General features: G+C 43.0%; 1 protein-coding gene across 2 annotated transcripts in view; it reads right to left on the bottom strand.

The window, feature by feature from the left end:
* Fmn1 (formin 1) overlaps window positions 1-22,072 on the bottom strand; it is a 295,331-nt gene that overhangs the window by 252,858 nt on the left and 20,401 nt on the right. The window contains exons 2-3 of one of the 2 annotated variants that reach the window (XM_051144337.1): window positions 17,042-17,217; window positions 2,797-2,914 (exon numbers count right to left, since the gene is read on the bottom strand). In XM_051144337.1, the coding sequence (XP_051000294.1) occupies window positions 2,797-2,914; window positions 17,042-17,217 (294 nt within the window). Of the gene's footprint in view, window positions 1-2,796; window positions 2,915-4,274; window positions 6,500-17,041; window positions 17,218-22,072 lie in introns of those variants that run through there. The other variant, XM_051144336.1, reaches the window with a different exon arrangement.

The following is a 22,072-nucleotide window of genomic DNA, read 5'->3' as shown; positions in this document are numbered from 1 at the left end:
CTTCAATCAAACTTCCATCTCTAAGCTCACAGGGACTGGCTGGTTTCTGTGTGTTTCTCCAGGGACAGGGAAGCTGATGGTGGCAAGGGAGGGGATTCACAAAGTACGTCCAGTTACACACCAAACTCTTGCAAGATTTCAGTTTACTCCACAACAAAGCTGAAGATACCTATGAGCATATACAGGGGGAGGAAATCCCCCTCAGGAACAGTCATAGGGGAGGGAAATAAGGGGTAAATGAGAGGGAGGGAAGACTGGGAGGATACAAGGGATGGAATACCCATTGAGATGTAACAAGAATAAATTAATAAAAAGTTTTTTAAAAAGCTGAAGATAAGCGGGGGGGAGGGGCAGAGGAAGGGGGGTTATATTAACTTTCTCAAGATTATCAATGAAGTACAAAATGTGTGGGGTATCTTACTCTTCTAGGGAAACCATGTCCCCTGAGATACATCAGGCCCCCAGGCAGCTGAGCACCAGACATAGAACAAAGTACTGTCACCAAAGTACTGCCACCAAGGCTCCCAGGGAGTGCATGGCCAGTCTGCTGTCTTTCTGCACCTCCCAATGAAATTATCAGTATTACCACTTTCATTGGCTCCCTTCCCACCAGCTAGCTCATTTAAGGTCTCAGTGGTTCTGACAACACATGCCAGAAAGAACAGAAACCATTGCCATGGTTAACTGGGATGAATGCCCTGTGGGCCTCCAGAAGTGGGGACAACGAGGTAGCATAAAGCAAAGACTAAGGAGCAATTCAAATAGGACTAGACTGGATTCAAGAGGCATTTATGACATTGACTTCTTTGCCTGCTCAGCAAATGGCTCACCAAGGCAAGGAAGGTTGCCATGATAAATGCTAATCATATCAAGACTAAAAAGCTCTAACTTAGGAATTAGGACTCATTGTATTCTGTTTCATTTTGTTAGCTCAGGCATATCTCAGGGCATGTAATCACTCACACTATACCATGATAAGCAAATAACCTGGTGGGTGGGTCAACATTGTGATCATAGACAGCATTCCAATTTGGGGAAAATGCTTGTATGCCAGAGCACTGAAGCAGCTATATACGTATGTTCACTGAGGATGAGTCATGTTTTCATCCTAAAAGAAAAGTAGTGCAGAAAAATAGCATGCTGTGAAGTAGTTACTGTCCCAGAGAAAAACCACAGGTTTATGATTGGGTATGTGGACCTAGACACCACATCCAGACTCCCTCGCAGTGTGTGTGTTCTCAACCACTAACACCTGACATTACACAAAAGCCTACTAACCCAACGTAACTCTGAGCCGCCTACAGAGCGAAGTATTTTTCCATAATTATGTAAGCTGAACTGAATATGCACGTTAATCAACAAAAGTAATAATAAAGAGCCACGTATCAGAGAGGAACAAAGGGAGGGCTTCGCTTCACTTTCTGAAAATCACTGCAATGAACTGCTGACATGTGGGTAAAATGGGAAGAGACACAAATGTTAGGACCGTGGAGGAAGTCATGTGGCTTAACAATGGAGATCGCTCTGTCCTGTAGAGAAGAGTGAAAATGGAAAATGCAAAGTCCTTAGGCTCACAGAACAGACCAAGGGTTGGAAATGATTCTTTCCTGCCGGAGAACTTTGCCTCTGAATATTGACCAGAACTGAAATATAAAACAGTAGTGTTTAGCGAAAGCCTGTCTGGGTGTCTCAGACCTCATCTTTTTTTTTTTTTTTTTTTTTTTTTCTTCTTCTTCTTCTTCTTCTTACCTTATGAGCTTAGTTAAGGGAAAACTCAGTAGAGACCAGAGGTGCGCTCCAAGCACAGCAGCCTCCATGTTGTAATATAGCTCAAGTTAGCATGGGCCAAGGCCCCTTCCCAGGACATCCTAGCCCAGAATCTCAAGGTGAATTCACTTCAGGGAAGTTAACTCACTTCAGGGAAGTTAATAGAAGATTGAAACTGGAACATGACAATGAGAAGCATTTCTTCACTGGAGCTTTCAGAAAGCTTTTTAGCACCTGCCAATTTCTAGGTAATCTTTTCATTTAAATCAATGCGCTGTCACCATATTTTCAAGTGACAGTCCCTGGGTACTACAGATAAGCCTCCAAATATGAGGAAGAAAGTAAAGAGCTTTCAATAACACTCAACCCCCTGCCCTCACCACACACGCAATTAAAATATATCCATGTCTAGTTTTCTAGTGATTTTTTTTTCCATGTGAACCTTCCACTTAAAGAGTCTTATTCCATGTAAAGCGACTCAAACTTTCCTGGGAAGTTTTCCAGAGAGTTGGATTGCTTTAAAATTGGACATGCATTAAATGAAGCTTTGTCTAACAACAGTGAGCGAGTAACTGATACGGCATCTGTATGTTCAGTCTGCACAAGGTTCCTTTATCTGGGAAGCTTTACGAAGAGACAAACAGAACATCAGATTACAGTCCTGGAAAATCATACTCGCCTCTTCGAGCACTGCTGCCAGCTCACACAAACATTAAATGTGCACCAGCCACCTGCTTACAGAGGAATTTGTAATCTCCCTACTCCGTTTCACTCCCCAAAGGCATTCCTCCTTGTCCTGTACACCCCTTTTCATTCATTCTGCTGCCATTGCCTTTCATCCCTAAGAAGTTCAGTGGCAGTAAATGTGCAAAGTGGCATGCTTTAATGCCAATACCAAAGCTAGAAGAAGCCTTCTGCAGTATAATATATGATGAAACCAAACACCCAATTCTGAGTTCTCTGAACTGGAACTAAAAGCCATTCAGGAAGAGCTTCATCCCAGGGTACCAGGTTCCCTTCACACATTACCTGCTTCGGTGTACTTCAGTCCCACTTTTTCTTCTGTGTCTTTTGTCTTCGGGGGTGGCCAGACAGCTTGGAGTCTGCCTGGAGTCCTGTCGTCCTGCTCTGTGGGGCTCTGGTCAGGCTGTGCAAAAACAGGCAAAGAATAATTTAAGGAAAGTGTGGCCAGAGCCAACTGATTCTTGAAAATATGTATCCTAACACTGGTCCTAGTATCGATTTTAATGGCCAGTTGCACGTTGCTCCCATTATTGTTAAATGAGCCGTCTTAGTACAAGATGAACTTTTGTCCAGAAGGGTAAAGCATCAGTTGGGGTAAAAACTAAAACAAAAAAACAAAAACAAACAAAGAAAAAAACCAAACCAAACAAACAAAAAAACTCAAGGCTACCTAACATGCAACCCTTTATGTATTATTTTTGTTTTTCAGCTATTTTAAAGGGCACATGTAAACTCTGAACTGCACAAACAAAAGCAAATACATTATCATCTGGCACATTTATAGGAATATCTACAAATATACTCCAACTCTGAACTACTTACAATAAGGACTAAGTTTGCGTTTTCCATGAACATTAGCACCTAACTTTAATTTTTTCTTATTATAAAACAAAAGAGATTGACTCCATGCTCAATTTTTAAAAAGAAGTTGAATTTTGCAACTAGAATGTATGGTGTGTTTAGATTTAACTACAACCTACGATAATTTTTTTTCTACAGACTTTATTTTTTAATCTTAATTAAATATACAGGCAGACCTGATAATCCTATGCTGAAGTGATGTTTGACAAAAAATTCTATCGATTGTTCCCATGAACTTTTAATGCCAAATACTCCCTGGTCATTATAAATTTGCTCTGATTTTTTAAAAAATAACTACATCTTTTATTAGCTAGATTCTCTTGTGTTCTGACTTCATTTATTCCTTCCATAAGGGTTAGAGCTAGGTTCTTCTTTTTGTATATGGGGAGAGAGGCTCAGAAATTATGACATTCACACACTATAAATGACAAAATTGGTATTAAAAACCAGTTCTCATTCTAAATTCAAGAACACTTCAGTGACACCATAATCACATATTTTGCTAAATGGCACACTTCTAAAGGGCAGCCTAGTGTTCACAAGCATATAACTGAGTGAACAAATCCTTATAAATCTGGGTTATCTTGCACACCATGTGCACCACTTCCCCATGCTGTTAATGTTTTATAAACACACTGACCACTGATGCTTAAACTCAGGGCGCCCAGTTTCCCTTCCTTCCCATAAGTCCCACAGATCATATCTAATTACATTTAAAAAACAAAGGAAAAACTTCTGTCCAACTTAGTAGTCTTTTGCAAGACAGATTTAATGACATCATTATCATTTTTTAGCCCAAACCAGTATAATAATAATGACAGGCAATTAAGATTCATTCATTTTAACAGGAAACCTAGAAAGAAAAAAATTAACAGCAAAATGCAGAACCCAATTCTACATACACTTTTGGGATCAGAGGGGCTGTCTGCTGGCCTTGACTTGGACCTTTCGAACACAGCGCGTAGCGATTCCTTCTCGTGCCTCATCTTTCGCTTAAGAGCTTCCAGTTCAGAGGTGTCAGCTGTGGTCCCCTTTTTGGGGGGACGGATGAATAAGGCCTTAAAGGCCTCCAGGGCAGTCTCTGGTGGCTTTGCCTTCACCTGGCCACCCTGGACACAGGCATCTCCAGAACCCCTGTGGCTCTCCTGATCAGTGCTGTAGCCCATCTCGTCCGCCCCGCGGAACTCGGGGTCGGCTTCCTTCGGTTCGGTTCTTGGCATGTCGATGTTGAGCAGCTGAGATAGCTGCTCCAGGAGAGTGGGAGTGGCCTTCGGATCAGTTGCTCTACCCTGGCTCTTCACTGTCTGCTGGCCTCCCAGCACCAGAGACTTCTGAACAGGCTGGGTCAACTTGAGCAAAGCCAGGTCCCCATCCTTGGGTCTGATTTCAGTGATGGTCTCCCCTGCCTCTGCGGTAGGCCCCTTCTTCAGCACACGGAGCCCACTAAAGAAAGCTGGGAGCTGGAAGGCCTTCTCTCCAGGAGCTTCCCTTTTAGAAGTAGTGCTCTCAGTGCCACCAACAGTCTGGTCTGTTGCTACTACTGGTGGGATGTGAGACCCTGCTTCTATAGCCTGGCCCTGCCCGGCGCTGTGCTCGGCCTGATGGCTATTGTCACCAGCAGGTTTCAGTTTGCCGCTTGTCTCAGGTAAAGTTCTCTGAGAGTTTTCAGCACAGAGTTCTGCATCATCAGTATCCCCAGTGCCCATCTTTTCTCCCGAATCACCTGGTCTTTCTTGGGGCTCTTGAGAAGGCTCAGATAAAACACCAGTGGTGGACTCCCGGGTATCAAGGCCGCTCCCTTCTTCTGCCTCCTGGCCTCCATCTTCTGAGTCAGAGTCACTGGTGGTGTGAATCAGGGTTCCACGGACCCAAATGACTTCCTCGCTGTCCGCACTCACAGAGGCAGGTGAAAGCAGCTCAAGGCCAGGGGAAGAGGTGTCTGAGCTGTCTTTCCCCTGACTTCCCTCCGATCCTGTCTCCGCCCTTGCTGACTTCTCATCCTTTTTAAGATCAGGTGGCACTGGAGCCTCTGCTTGTGGCAGATCTGAGCCTTTGCTGGGATCATCCCGCTCAGGAGCAGGACCCACCTCTAAACTGCGAAATGCCTTCAGCACAGCATCTTCCTCTTCAGGATCCAAGGAGTCCAGTTTACTTGTAAATCCAAACAGGGATTTCATGGAGAATTTACTCAGGATCGACTGAGCCATCTCAAGTCCAGCTTCAGATCTGTCTGGTTCCAGCACATCTCTGCTGCTGAGAGAGTTTCCAACCTCCTCCATGTCCCCGCAGTGCCCTTGACAGAAGTTCTGCCTTGTGTTACCTGCCCTGCTCCCTCAGTTTATCCGAGCCATCTGCTCTTGACTTACAGGACAGGGAGCGACAGGACCGGGGAGGGAGCCAGGCTTTCAGCAACTCAGAGAACACACTTGGTCTCTTTCAGGTCACTGCGCCCTCCCTTCCGGTTTGCTCTTTGCTCGATGCCGGCGTGCCCAGGGCAACTTGTTAAGTCTGAGCAACACTATGCCCCAAAGCAGCTGGCGCTGCACACCTTACTACACATGGGCAGGCAGTCTGCTCTTCTGGACTTCCGTATTTACTCCCCAGGACAAAAGGCTTCTTGTCGCAGGCAAAGTCAGTCTGTCCCTTAATCCCAGCCCAGGACTAAAGGAGGAGCTCCGCCCAGAGCCTACGGTTCTCCTGGTGGCATTCAACTTCCTCATTGGTGAGCAAGTTGAGGTTCCTAAAAGTGCTGAGCTGGCAAGCTGGTCCTGACAGCCCGGAACCACCCCCTGGTACAGCCCAAGAGATTCCAAAGTGAATCAGCAGAAAATGACCTAAGAACTTCTAAAGTGAGCCCACTTTTCCATCTGCATCATAATCAGAGGCCTGGGCCAGCCAGGCCCCAAACCCAGCAGTTCGCTTACATCAACAACAGCCTCTTACAAGCCCCTAATCAAAGACAGGAAGCAAAGAAAAAAAGATCCTCTCAGAGCAGTTAATTTACTGCCCTTGGAATGTCTTCTGTTTGTAAATGCTTTCCTTCAGCTAGCCGGCAGGTTTCATCTGGAATGCAGATTTTCTCTGACTGCTGGGAAGGAAAACCGACTGGACTGGTTTCAGATTACTACCATTTTTAGCTCTGCCCTGCCTGGGTACTCTACAAACAGGTACTTAGAAAAGCACGCCCACCACACCCAGCGTCCACCTACCAAAGGGCAGCAGAATAAACAGCCCTAGCCCTGTGGGAGTGACTTCTGAGTTGTGGACCAACCTCTGTTTTTTTTCTGTGCCTCAGCAGTGACTCCCTCAGTGAATTACAAATCCCAGTGGCAGAAAGGACTTTTCTCTGCTTTGGTGTTGTAACCAAATAAATGGACATGGCATGGCATGATTTTAGCACACAACCTCCCTTCTTGGACCAAGTCATTCACCCAAGATCCCCCACGGATCTCTACTTCTGTAAAGGTCTAAGATATGTATCAGTTTGGTCTCCACTGTCCATTTTGTGCAAAATAGCCAAATCAAAGCAACCCAGCACACATCAGATAAACCAACATATAATTCGGAGGGTATGGGATAGGAGGATCCTAGATGTCCAGTTACCTCTAGAACAGCTTCCTGTCAAACCCAAAAGTCTGAGGGATTCTGGTTGCAATAACGCATTTTTAACAATGTATGCCTGGAAAAAAAAAAAAAGAAAGAAAGAAAGAAACTGCAAATAAAGGGAGTATATAGTCCACCAAACCTTATAGGAAATTACAAGCCCTAATTAGTTCCAACACTGACATTTTGGGAATACTAACTGACCTGACAGGACTTTAAATGACAAGGTGTTAGGAATGTAGCTCAGTCAGTAGGATGTGTGTGTGCCAAGCTTGCACACACAGCTGTAGACTCAGTCGCCAGCACAGCAAAACAACAAAATTAAACAAAACAAAGTAAACAGCAGGGCAGGGCAAAAGAAAAAGAAAGAACAATCTGAGGGTGCCTTTTACATCTCTGATAAATGCTTCCTGCTCTAGAGGACATGCTGGTTGATAAAAGTCTGTCTTCTCTGAGACTGTGGAAAGAAGAGATCATCGCTCCCGCTTCATGAGCTGCACACACAGAACACAGCACTAGGGCTACGCGAATAGGGAGAGGGGACGAGAAGACACACAGCCTGGCATGCTTGGTGTTTTCCTTTTCTCTGAGGATGTGTTATGTGTTCAGATATAACTTAGGACTGATTTCCAGAGTAAGTTTTCAGGGACTTCAACAGATTTGAGCAAATATATACGCTGGCAGGGCTTGTAAAGTGTGCACCATAGCACTGGACAGACATACCAGGTTTCGGCATTATTCACATGTGTCAACATGGTTTCACAGAAAATGGACCAGGAGACCATTGGACTGATACCCTCTGTGCTGGATAGTAAGGCTTTATCAGACTATGTTAAATTAAGAAGTCAAAGTCAAGAGAAGGTAATTGAGCAGAGCTTCGCCGAGTATCAGGTGGGAAGGAATACAATAATACCTAGATTGGGCATTTACTATGTGCCCAAGCATTGTAGGACATGCTTTGCATATAGTAAGTCATTAGATACAGACAGCTGCTACAGCTTGGAACTTCTCCTGCTAGAAAACTGATACACAAAAAGACTAAGTAACTCATGTTTACAGGGTCAATAATCAAAGGAGCCAGGATTTGACTCGAGGATTCACGCTTAACCATCCTCTAGAATCCCTAAGCAGGCTTCCTACCCTCACAGGATACCACACATGTCAGGGTCTTAAAAGACTAAGGCGGTAGACTCTTATAACCATCTGAGGGACACTTTCTTCTTTGAGATGACACAGACATGGAGGTCACAAAAACTTATTGACAGAGAATGACTTTGCTTTTCCATTGCGGGGGTGGGGGTGGATCTTTAGGGCAAAATATTTAAATATTTATTCAAATTATTTATTTAGGAGAAATTATTACAGAAAAGTCAAATGAAGGAAAAATGAAAGAAATTTCTGGCAGAGGAGTTTCTAAGAGAGGAAAATGCCTCTGAATTCTCCTTGTTGAGAAGCTTTGTAGGGTACAGCAGAAACTGGGCAGAGGATGGGGTCATCTCTACTGATATTAACTTTCTGGGTTTTCAAGAGCGAAGACAATGGAAGGCCTAGACTCACTATGCACTATGCACTTGGCACACCACCACGGCCCTGCCAGGGAGATTATCACTAATGTGCATGGGCTGCCCACCCGGTCAGGGGAAGAGGAAGCCTCTCTATTCCTGACTCTAGCTTTGACCTTGACTGTCTGCTAGCTGTTAGTCACTTGGCCAGGGTTACTACCTTCAGACTTCGCAAATGTTTTGGGACTGTCAATTACACTAGGCTGTGTTTATTCTCTTATTTATGTGACCAGCTTGGAGCTTTACCATGGCAGAGTTAACGCCATCCCAGCCACTAAGGAGTAGCTGCCTCAGTTGCCTCATATTTAGCTCCTTATCCACAGAGTGCTCTGAGGTGCTCTCCTAGCACAAAGCTTCTAGTTAGAAGCCATCCTTTCTTACAGTTAGCCTGTCACAATCAGCTGCATTAGGAGCAAGAATTTACAAAAGGACAATGCCGCTTTGCAGTCATTCCTCAAGAGCTTCAGTGCAGCCTGCTGTTGGTAGCCCAGAGCTCTGTTCTTTCTCTTCTTATTCAACTTCAGTTGCCATGTTAACCTTTAACCTTCTGTTTAACTCCAGTCTCTGTTCCCACCATTATGTATATCCACAGCTTGCACTATCTATGATGGGTCCCTTTCCATTACAAAGTACAGAGAGCTATCTATCTTCTGTATCAAAATAAATGCAGATAGAATAAAGGCCAAGGGTGGACTGTACTGAGTCCAGGGAGTACCATGAATTCACCAAATGAAATATAATGCAATGTTGGGAGAGCAGAAGAAATTATGACATCGAAAATTGTGAAGTTTCATCTAAAAGGAACATAAGATTATGGAAGGATATGTATAAATCTGAGGCTGAATTTGGACTTTCGGTAATGACAAGTCAAACATTTTGACCTCATTTTAAAGATAAAGCTAAGAGGAGTTAAACAGCCACTACCAGCCTATCCTTCACAAATGGCAACTCTAGAAAGGAAATGAGATTCCCCAGCTTTTTCCTCGCCCTGCAGCACATTGCCCAGTGGCCAGGAGATCTTACCCATCGCTTCCCACATCTTCTAACTCCTTACTTCTAACTAGTTCAGAGTAATGTGAACTAACCCTGAGAGTCCACAGTAATGTAAGTTAAGCCTAAGCCCTCCCTAGGCATCTCCTAAATTATACCAGCCCCAAATAATAACTATCAACTCCATCTTCTAATCAGTTGAACAGAAAACAGGCCATGTAGCCAGGCAGTAATGGCCCATGTCTTTAATTCCAGCACTCGAGAGGCAGAAACAAGTGCCCCTCTGCGTTCGAGGCCAGCTCTGTCTACAGACCCAGTTGCAGGATAGCAAGGGCTATCCAGAGAAACCCTGTCTTGAAAACCAAAACATAAGCAAACAAATAACAGCAACAACAAAACTACATATACACTTTGAAAGGATGAGTCCCAGTGATTAAGGCCTTTTCCTATTGAGCAGTAAAAAATAGTTATAAGACTGGTTCTACCATAGAAACTGGCTACATATTGACAACAATGTAAAAACAATTAAAAGGAGAATGAGGTTGGACAAGCAGTTGAACTTGACCAGAGCAAATTGTGCATGATCTTTCTGTGGACAAGGGCTGTATGCAGAGTTGAGCATGGTTCTGGTTCTTAGGCTCCTTCCAAGCTCAGCACCTATAAGATTGCTCCTGGACATATGACATAGGCTCCCTGTGCTGCAGCTTTTGTCACCTGGAGACTGATTAAAACAACAGTACCCATGTCATGTTGACTATGACGATTAAACAAACAACTATATGTGTCTGATATTCCCCCTCCATACCTGCTCACAGTATTTCATGAGCACTGCAGGCTTTCATGGGAAAGAAACAACTTTCTTAGTGATGTCAACCTATATATAACAGACTAGTGTTTTGTTTTGTGTTTTTGTCAGTAGGAAACAAGCATTTACAGTCCAAGCAAGGAGTTGCTCACTGCCAAGAATCCAGAAACCATGCTTTTGAAAAGAGGGACTAATGGTCTCCCAAATCACTTTCTCATCTACTCTTCAAGTGAATTGGACTCCAGAGTCAATTCTTTCAAGGGATTCCTTTAAGTGTTTCAGGGCCAATGCTGTCAGGGTTGGATTTTCTATCTCTTTCATCTTTGGAGAGTGATTAGCTTAAGGGTTTCTCAGATGATTCTGCAGAAGGTCACTAGGTTCACTCTATTCCTTATTATATTGCTTAGTCCAAGATGATTTTCAAACCAACTCAACCATTTTTGGGTTGGCCTCCCAACTCAGATCTGTAGATTTGGAGTGTCGTTTTATTCCTCTCTCCAATGTCTGCTAACACGTAATGATAGCAAGCCTGTAAGGACAATCACAAATCTGAGATTCCCCATCCTCACTATGCCATGACAGCTCTGAAACTCTTATTTTTTGTCTTTAAGTCAATTCATTAGACTTCAAAGGTGCTACTCTATTTATAATTCTTTACTCTTACAGATGTGAAAAGTAAGATCAAGTTGGACATTACAAAGTTGGTAAGGTTCTTACTATCAAATATTTCTAAGACTGAATTCCTCCAGGCAGTGTCAAATATCTGAAAAGGGGACTCACTTTTAATGACAAAATGATGGGGAAAAAAATACAAACAACCCTGTGATGCAACTTGTATGGCTGGGGGTGGGGGACAGCCATTAAGATACAGAATTTCATGGGCCACATTTCTGAAGGACTTTGGGGGTTTTCCAAAGCAAAGGAGAAAAGCTTTGCTGTGCCACAGGGACAACTGTGATAGAAGCCATAGAGTCTGTGGAGAAATCATTTCAAAGTTGATTCTGGGACAAGCTACCAAGAGGGTCTGGAATCTAATAAGGTACTTTTGCCTAATGCTGCTTGCTTCTCCTCTTTCCCAAGAGCAACACCAGACAGCTCTTTGCTGCTATGACTAGGTATCTGTTTCCTTCCTTCCTTAATTATTATATTATTACATAGGATATGTAATTATGGAACTCATTAGGACATTTTCATACATGTGCATCACTGTTCTTTGTTCACATTTCCGTCCTTCAACTCATGGTCTCTTCCTGCTCCTCAGGAGAACTCGACACCACCTTCTGATTTACATGACACTGATAGAGAGATGGAGTTAACATTTTAAAAAGTCTAGATTCTGCAAATGAGAGGCAAATTTGCAATACTTGTCTTGCCATTTCTTTTCATCATTACCTAGTTATCCTGAGAATTAGTTCAATTCCCAAATTCTAACTCCCCAAATTCATTATATATATTTTTAAGCTTAAAGGAGTAAATAGAAAAGGCTATGGAGGATGGAGATATACCTACAACAAAATGAAGATGGGAATGCTAGCTGTGGTAGCATGTATCTATAATCCCAGCATTTGAGACGTGGAACAAATAGAAAGAAAGGTTGAGAGCAGCCTGGGCAACATAGCGAGTTCAAAGCCAGCCTGGGCTGCATCTCGAGTTCCTATCTCAAAATACAAAACAAGAACTGGGTAGGAACCAAGCTCACTAGTAGGATGCTTGCTTAACACATCAAGATGCTAGATTCAATCCCCAGCATCACAAAGAGGAGGATGGGAAGGAAAGGAGGTAAGGAGGAAAAGATAGATGGATGACAGAAGCATGCACAGAGGACGGTAGAGACAACCAGTGTTTCTGAATGCCACTGAGGTCCAAAGCAAGCATTATGCATGACAGGTTCTTTGTGTAATTTTTCTTGTGCCTAAATTTGCCCCACAATACTCTGAGAAAGGATCTTTAGTCCCACTTTTTAGATTAGCTCTGATCAATGCAAGTGTGTACAATAAGGGAAATATTCTATTTCTTGCCCTCTAAACAGTCAACAATAGCCCCACTCAGGTGGTCTCTATGCACCTAAAACACGGCCAGTGACTAAGAACTGAAGTTTTTTAACCATACTTCATTGTACTTCATTTAAACAGCCCCACGTGCTAAGCAGCCACTCGACTGCGCACTGCTATAGATGCTGCAGAGTGTTTCCAAGAAATTAGGTCAAGTCTGAGATTAGATTCCCAAGGAATGGCAAAGGTAGTTTTTGTATTGGATCTATCTAATTATAAGTGTTTCCTATTTTGCTGTGTGTGCGCAGTTTTTTTAAAGCTATAGTGTAGCAGTTTTCTATTGAAACGCTAAAAGGGAGGCAAAAGAGATCACCTTAAAAAACAAAAACAACAAAAAACAAAAATAAAAAAACAACCCCAACTTTTGTTTTAATTTCTTTAGTTTGGTAACTCAATACTGCTCTGTTTCCTTACTGTGTTGGTTACTGTTTTGTTTCCTTGACACATCTGGAGTCATCTGGTAAGAGGAGTCTTCTGGTGGTTTGAGTAAAAATGGCCCCATAGGCTCACAGAGTCATTGGTTAGTCAGCAGAGAGTAGTCCTGCTTTAAACAGGTGTGGCCCTGTTGGAAGTAGTGTGTCACTGTGGGTGGGCATTGGGGTTTCAGACGCCCATGCCAGGCCCAGTGCCTCCCTCTCTTCTTGCTGCCTGTGGATCCCCGTGTAGAACTCTCAACTTCTTCTCCAGCACCATGCCTGCCTGCATGCTGCCATGCTTCCCTCCGTGTTGATAATGGACTAGATCTCTCAAATTGTAAGCAAGCAAAAATTAAATGCTTACAGCAATAGTAACCCTAACAAAGACAAACCTCAACTGAAAAAAAAATATTGCCTTTATCAGATGCCCCAAGACTGTGGGGCACGGTTCTTGATTAATGATTGATGTGGGAGGACCCCGCCCACTGTCTTCTACAGGGTAATAATGCAGGTGGAGTAGGCAAGTAAGAAGCATCCCTCTATGGCTTCCACTTAAGTTTCTGTCTACAGGTTCCTGCCCGGAGTTTCTGCTCCCACTTCCCTCTGTAATAGACTGTGATTGTGATGTGAAAGCCAAAATATAAGGTCCTTTCTCCCCAAGATGCTTTTGGTCATGGACTTTTATCAAAGCTATAAAAAGGAAATTAAGACACTTTGCCTCCTAGCTCATTTAGTAACTGCACAACAAGTGCCCAGCAGAAGGGAAGGACTCCAGCAATCCATATGAATGCCAGGCTCTACTATGACTTATGGACGCTAAACTCTTAACAGTTATGAAATGCTCCACCTGCAATCCTTACATAAAATCGAGAGTCAGCACAGCCGTAAGAAAAGGCTCAGGAAACTCACAACCTAAGGGTAACAGTAGAAATTATGTTCAAATTTGAAAACAGAACAGTTCTGGTCCAGTGAATAATGTTGATGAAACTACTGCCCCATAATATTATCCTCCCTGTCCCTAGGTTTTGTGATGACTTGGGTCTGAAATGCCCCGCCCAAAGCTCATGGAGTTGAAGCTTTGGTCCCTTATGAAGTAGCCCTCCGAGGAGATTTAGGGAGATGACTGGATCAAGATTAATCTATTCAAAGCTTGATGGGTTAGTGGACCGTGGTGAAAACTGAAATGAGTCTGGGCCTAGTTGGGGGAAGCAGGTCACGAGGGGTACGCCTCAGAATAGTTTGTTCCTAAATATACTGGATGCCAACTTGACACAAGCTAGAATCATCAGAAAGGAGGGAGCCTCAATTGAGAAAATGTTTCCATAAGATTGGGTTGTAAGCACGCTGTAGGTCACTTTCTTAGTTAGCGATTGATGGGGGAGGCCCATCCCATTATGGCTAATAATATCCCTAGGCTGGTGATCCCAGGTTCTATAAGAAAGCAGGCTGAGTAAGCCATGAGGAGCAAGTCTTTAAGCAAGCCATGGCTTCTGCATCAGCTCCCGCCCCCAGGTTCCTGCCCTGTTGGAGTTCCTAACCTCACTGATTCTGATAGTGAACTGTTACATGGAACTGTGAATGAAATAAACCCTTTCCTCCTCACGTTGCCCTGGATCATGCTGTTTCATCACAGCAATAGTAACCCTGACTAAGACACTGAGCCTTCATGCCTCTATCTCTACCTCCCTCTATACCTACAGACAAATGTCAGGAGTTGAGTAGCCTAACTTGACCATGTATTCCCATATATACAGTCTACATTATCACACACCTAAAGTAATGGAGCCAGCTGACCACAGGCTGGCATCTCTGAAACCATAGCAGAGAATAAGCTCGGTTTATGTCAGATATCCTAATGGAAAGCTGACTAACATAATATGTAAATCACAGCCCCGCTTCCCCTTGCCAAGAAAGACCTTTGGTGTGCTTCTTACTGAAAGGGTGCACACACACTTTGTAAAGAGGGGTTATTTTGAGTGGGTGTATCACTTGGATTAACAATATCAATCCTGTCAGTTTCAAGCTGCACTGCCTGAGGAAGGGAGAACCTCAAAGGAAGCCAGGAAACCCAGAGCCCAGAGGGTAGGAACTGGTGACCTGCATACCCTAGAGAACTACTCCCATGTTTAACGAGGTAAAATGAATGGAAAACCAAGAGGCATCTAAATATGTTTTATTTTTATTACATATCCATATAGGTACTTATGTCAATATATATTTAGATAAATATATTTTAGTACTTATTTGCAGGAAAAGAACTTTCTATTTAGTAATGCCTCTCAAAAGCTGCAGAATACTTGTAGGAAATAGAAGTTTAGTATAGGAAATAGTCCTAAATGTTGAGGGGCACAAACAAATACTATCCCAAAACTAAAAACAAATTCAACATTCAATAATGAGAAAATGATGAAATTCTGGCATACCCGTGATATCATGCAGGCACTTAAAGCTTATCTGTTAAGACTTCGAAACAGCATGGAAACGCCATAAAGAAAGGAGGTTGTAATATCCAGCATGCTTACTTAAACAGAAAATCTTCACTGAAAAAAGTCATAAACAGTGAAAAATAAAAGAAAATGCATTAATGTTTCACAGTGGTGTCACTCTGCTGAGACAATGAGTTGCAAGCACCTCTGTGTTTCAGATAGTTTTCAAGGACTGTGTATGATTCCGGCAATTGTTATAAATTAAGGAAAGAAATAATCCCATTCACACAGAAGAAAGAAAACTAGCATTACATGCTTTATCATATTTCCAACAAAACAAAACTATAATCATGAAAGGGAAAGGAAGCAGCCTTTCAAAGTCCATTTGGGCCTGCTGTTTCCAGTCTACAATCTGTAGCCCTTGCAGCTTAAAATAGCTCACCAATAGATGTCACTGTTGCTCTTAGTGTGCATCCCAGCTTTGACTTTGCAAGTAAGGACCCAATCAACTGTCAGTTTGTTTGTTCCCTTTCAACTCTATTCTCTCTCTCTCTCTCTCTCTCTCTCTCTCTCTCTCTCTCTCTCTCTCTCTCTCTCTCTCTCTCTCTCTCTGTCTCTCTCATTGCTCCTCATACCTGTGGAGGCCAGATTGTTAGATTCTCTGGAACTGGAGTTAGGTTGTTGTAGCTGCCATGTGGGTACAGTAGGATGTAAACCCAGGCCCTTTGCAAGAGCAGGCAGCACTCTTAACCACTGAGACAGTTCTCCAAACCTTCAAATCTCTTTTTATGAAAACGAATGTCACGCTAGGTGGTGGAGGCGCACGCCTTTAACCCCAGCACTTGGGAGGCAGAGGTAGGTAGATCTCTGAATTTGAGGCCAACCTGGTCTACAGAGTGAGTTCCAAGAGAGCCAAAAAACAATGAATATCAAATATTTTTCTGAAATGACTACAGTGACTATTATTGAATGGTTATGAAAAAAAATCAAGTTTTACTCAATGGTTACTACCCATCTAAAACTGACAGAGCTAACACATGCCTATGAAAACCCATAAAATTACCTAGATGATCATAGGCCTACCTCATACTCACCGAACATGTAGTTTCGGATTAAAATATAATAAAGCAGAGGACAAGAGATTGTAAACAGGCATCAAAATAAAGACAAAACAGAAAAAAACCACAGGGAACTGTGGAGAAAGAGGGCAGTGAGAAATGGAATGGTTTGGTCAACTCTATCAGGTCATCAAAAACTGGAAGTGGCTAAGCCTGCCTCCTGCTTTGTATTGGGGACTCAATGCTTCTGTATCAGTGGCTGTGTGAATGAATGAGACCGGAGAAGCCTATGTTTTTAAATGGGTCACCCTGTATTTGGCAGGTTTCCCACCAACTTGTTGGGCTGTTATTTGAGCAGCTGGAGAGAAAGAAAGGTTTATAGGTGTGCAGTGAAGACAGGTGACTTGGGTTTCACTGGAAAACGCAGAGCATATCTGTCAGCTAGCATATGTTATTCATAAATTTTCAGTACAGTGATATTAAGTGACTTGCGGCAAATTGTTTTCTTCCCACAGGGAGGTTTAGGCATTGGAGATAATGAGACAGAGTACTCTGGAAAGAAACTATAGACTGTCACCTTCTGGTGCACAGATTTTGTCTTGGTTTGCTGTAGCTCATTGATTTTTTTTAAAACAATGATCCACATACAGAATACAACTTCAGCAACTTTACATATACAATTTACATTTTGTACATATTAAATGAGCCTCTGCAGGACCACAAAGAACCACGGGATAAGCACGGAGATTCCTACTTACGTTGAGATCCAAGTACAATTCACTTCTGCTTGACTTTTCTTTTTCTTCGTGGATCAGAAATGGACAAGGTGGTCCGGCTCTGTAACCCAGGACCCAAGCACCTCCATCCTTATAGGGAGGGTCTTTAGCTGTCGGCTCATTGAAGCTGTCACAGGGAAAGCCTTCAGAGGCGATACCTAAGTGAACACAGGGAACAGTGTCAAATGACACAGCAGAAAGATGAAATACAGTGTGGTCAGCAAGTTTGGAGATTCTACAAGGCACTGTTCCTGTTCTGGCTTCACTTTCTAGTTTATACTTGTAGAGTTTGTTGTCCTTGGAAAGGGCTTTTCCCAGTTGCTTTTTGGGGCTCTTTGCCCTCATCATCGAAAGCTCTTTCCTATGCTCCTAAGACCTGCTTGCCAGTCCAGGGTAAGTGATTTCTGCCATGCACAATAGAATCAGAGGAGAAGCCTGGGAATACAGGCAGGAGTTTTCACTCTAACACTCCATGGTGTTACTCAAGCCAAGGCATTTGCCAAAGCAACTTTTTTTCACCTGTTTCAGTTGTTTTCTCGGATGCTTAATGACTCTGTCTGCTAAAATTGGCCTAGTCCTGGAAGCTTCTTAGCCCTCTTACAATCTAACCTAGGACTAGAATGTTTTCAGCCTCTGAGACTTACTGCTTAATAAGCTCGCCCTTTCTTGTTTTTACTGAGCTCTGGGCTGGCTGGTTCAACTCAGCTCTTCTGGCTCAGACTCTGCCAGCAGCTGACTTACTCAATCTGGCTTCTCTCTTGGCCTCTGAATGGCTCTGCTTGGCCTCAAACTAACTCCAGCAAGCTGCTCTAGTCTCCTGGCTCCTTCTCATTTTCTGGCTCCTTCTTTATCTAGCTTGTTTTCTCTTCAAACTGTCTCTGTAGCTCTGTCTTGGCAAAACTGCTCTGTCTGTCTGTCTGTCTGTCTCTCTCTCTTTCTTTCTCTCTCTCTCTCTCTCTCCCTCTCTCTCTCTCTCTCTCTGCATTGCCCCCTAAAAATACCTTCCCTTTCTCTTTTCATGAGATTTGGTCATATCCTATTCTGTCAAATTTTGACTGATCCATCATTCTTTGTGCTACTCAATTAAACATCACTTTCAAACATAAGTGTTTCCTTCTACAAACTAACTTTACCTTCATTGTTTGGGATTAAAGCCATGTACCACCATGCCTAAGCTTTTCTTAACCTGATACTTGCTCTAAACCAGGCTAGCCTTGAACTTAGATCTGCTTGCCTCTCTCTCCTGGATTAAAGGCGTATTTGTATTCCAGCCAGATCATATAGACCTAGAAGGTATTTGGAAGTGATCTCTTGCCAGAGCAGCCGTGTTCTGAATTACCATTCCTCTACAGGCACTAATGTATTTGTTCTTGTGGGGCTGAACCTGTGTCTTATTTCTAGGGATGGAAGCGTCTTGTATGGTGCACACTAGCATGTGTGAGTTTGACAATGAGGGAATGCTGCAGGAGTAATTCATTTGGGACTGAATTTGTCATCTCCAGAATAGTCAGCTAAACTCTTACCTAAACTATGTCAGGGTGACAGTATGGCTCTATTCAAATTTTAACATAATGTAGAGTTGGGAAACAGCAGAGTTCCTGGGGCCGGGGGGGGGGGGGGGAGGACAGTAAAGCACAGAGAAAGTAAGTAACAGTCAAAGCAATGGCTGGAAGGCAGCTGAGCACTAGAGGCTCCTAGAAACTATGTACGGGGCCTCTGCCTGGTATTCTTGAGATGACAACACATGTTCTAAGATAAAAGGATGTCATGCTCAAAAACAGCCACATGCCCTGTCCCTTGGTGCATCATACTTTATGTCAGCTTACTGAAGAACTTGAAATGTCCCTTGGTTGAAGAAAAAAAATGAGCACCCATCCCCCAACTATCAAATGGTATTTCCCCAAGCTTATTATTTGGTCATGGGATCCATTTAAAGAGACGTCTGCTGAGCCAAATACATTGTGAGCTATTAGTGTTCCACTGGAATGCAGTTTGGAAAATACTAGATTAGATCAGTGACAGACAAGCCTCTCGAGGTACTCGAATTCCTGGTCCTCTGTGAATCCCTGGTAAGCAACCTCAGCACAACCTGAAGCAGCCAGGTAGACAGAAGAGACTTAGGCTCGATGGTGTCTTTTTGCAAGACGGATCACTGGATATGTGATAGGGTGTTTATTATACATAATCCCTGTAAGAGAGGAGCTCTGGCGGCGATCCAAAGCCAGCGGACGGCCTCTGCCATGCTGAAAACCTGACTCACAGGGAACCCAAGCTGAGAATAACTCGGTGAACAAAGGGCTGTGAGGCTGGATGCTTCTCTTACGTGGAAGTAGCATTTGAAGAGTCAGAGAAGTTGAGAACACCTGAGGTTTTGATTTCTGTTTGCTTGCTCAGTTCGCTTCGTTGAGTTTTAATCACCCTACCAAGTGACAGGGATAGAGGTCACAGTGTTTCCATAGCTGCCCATTGAAGGCTGTTCAAAACACACTTTTAGCCACCAAGAAAAAGCAGAGTCCAGGACATCAGGCATCCATTGTCATCTCTGCCAAATGTAGGGTGTCTAGAAAGCGAGCTCAGGCAGTTTCTCCATAAGGACACAATGCCTCAAGAGGAGTTTCTGTCCAACTGAGGTTCCCTCACCTGTGTTTTGACTTATGGAGTTGTACCCTGTGCAGTGTCCCTAATTCCTGTTCTGGGCAGGTGGGTGGGGGTGCGCTAGTGCCTAAAAGAACCTCGAAGCATTTCCACAGACAAACCTGAAAGGAAGTCATCACTGTGATGACCTGAAACTCATGTAGCTCCAGTGGCTGTGGGATGGCTCAGCCCTCTCCTAGACCATTTCTGTCCCTGCTGTTAAGAAAGGAGGAAACACATCCTTGTGAAGCAGTGGAGTGCTAGAAAGACAGCGTCTCACTTCCTGAGTAGGTACTTACTAACTAGGCCCCTCACTTAGGTCCCTGCACTCTTCATTTGGCTGTGGAGGGGGAATGCTGGTTTTGGGTAAAGGTTATATGGATTAATATAACTATATAACACATGACATATGCCACAAAATACATTGTACAGCACCCCAGGTAAGACAGTCATTTTATCAGAGGCATATTGTCTGGTGAGACTACATTTATCATTACAGTATGAATAGTGGTGTGAAAGGCTTGGTGAATTCACACAATAGCAAAGGCTTGGTGTTCCCAGAAAAAAAGACATGTGTATACATGTGCATGTGCGCAAACATGCAAACACACTCACACACCTGCAGTGTCTAGCCAACACCACATTAATGAGGTGAGGCATGAAATCCAGTTGACTCTTTATACAAAGGAAAAACAACAGAAAGCTTAAGCAGAAACATTAAAATTAATTCTGGAGTTGATGCTTATTTTAAAGAGCCAATTTATGATGCCTATTATCTAACCAGACAATAAGCTACAAAGAAAACATGCAAGATAAACCATGGCACATGATAATTTTGACAAGGATTACTAGGACAGGAGAGGACCACAGGCAGATACAGGCTACATGGGATATTATCTCAGAAGTTTGACAAACTAAGTATAGAGGACAAATTCAACTTTCCAGGAAAAATGAATAGATAACAAATGTATAAAGTAACTTCTGAATTAAGAGGTTTAATAATGTAAGTACAAATGGCTTGTAAAATAACTTACTTGTCTATATTTATTGAAACAGGGCATGTCTGTATTATTCTTTTCAACTGAGTAAACAAAAAAGCAAAAACAAAAAACAAACAAACAAACATCCTAACTTGAAACAAGTAAATTTGTCAGACCAGTCAACTGTCACTTAAATTTTAATACAAACAGATTTTCAAGGTGTTAGATTTACATTTCTGAAACACTGAAAGTCATCAATTTAATCAAATGTCTTTCCTTTAATGTGCACATTATAAGCCTAATTTTATTAAATATTTATTAGTTGTTTTGTTTCTCAAAAGCACATCAGCCCTTTGATTGGTCACAGATACACGCAGAGGTTAATTTGACAGGTGATCATGGTTAATAGGACATACAGCACAGATACACAAAGGGTAAGATGGCTTACCTTTGAACGTCTGTGCTTTTCCCAACCATTGAAATGATGAGCTGCACTTTGCTGACGCTACCCTACAACATCAGCCTGGGGGAAGCTGTCAGCAATCAAAACAGTGGAAGCAGACAGAAGGAAAAGGTAATGTGCCATTTACAATGGAGGCAGTATTCAAAATCCACCTTCCCCAGATGCAGTCAGTCTTTCTGCCTGTGAAACAAGGGTTGCTGTTTCAATTCTCTGCTCCCTCCCTGCTTTGTCAGCATGGACTCAGAATCTTACTCTTGTCTCTGTGACTCCTGTGAGAGTCAGTTTTGTATAATCACACACATGTTAGATGTGGCCATGAAACCTGGTCTGGCTGAATGAGTATGGGCAATGTGATAGTGCACAGCTCTGTACACAATTATTCACACCCCGACCCACATCTCTGGTAAAAAGGATAGTCTCATGGCTAGTTTCAGTCAGAGTCCATGCTCTAGTGTCATGCCTCAACTCCCATTATCATGGTGGTAAATGATAGCACGTAACAAAACTAACAGTGTGGGTAGAATTCTGAGGGAAAAAAAACGAGATCTTGTCAATCCATCCCGGAAGAAACACGAGCAAGGACCGCCAGGTTCTCACCACCTGAGATGGATAGCCTCAGGAGGAAGGTGTGTGTGTCTAAGGAGAGGAAGGCTGATGGTAGATCAGGTGGTAGGAAGAACTGGGAGGTGGGCTTCAGCAGTTTGAGTCTCTACAAGGGAAGGCTCACAGCTATCAAATGGATGAAATGTTTGAATGTTCAAAATGATACCTAACATCAAACTAAATGGAACACTAAAGTAGAAAGGGTTCTTCTCCGTCTCCCTGTCTACACACCCATTCTACAGCTGAGGGAACCAAGCCTTAGAGGATTTCAGTATTTCCAGCACTCTTACTTTTACTTAGTGGCAAAGTTTGAATAAAAATCCAGGTTCTCAA

This window comes from Acomys russatus, chromosome 4 (assembly GCF_903995435.1).
Source record: "Acomys russatus chromosome 4, mAcoRus1.1, whole genome shotgun sequence".
Taxonomy (NCBI): Eukaryota; Metazoa; Chordata; class Mammalia; order Rodentia; family Muridae; genus Acomys; species Acomys russatus.
The sequence above is the reverse complement of the archived record's forward strand: the minus strand, read 5'-3'. Positions and strand labels throughout refer to the sequence as shown.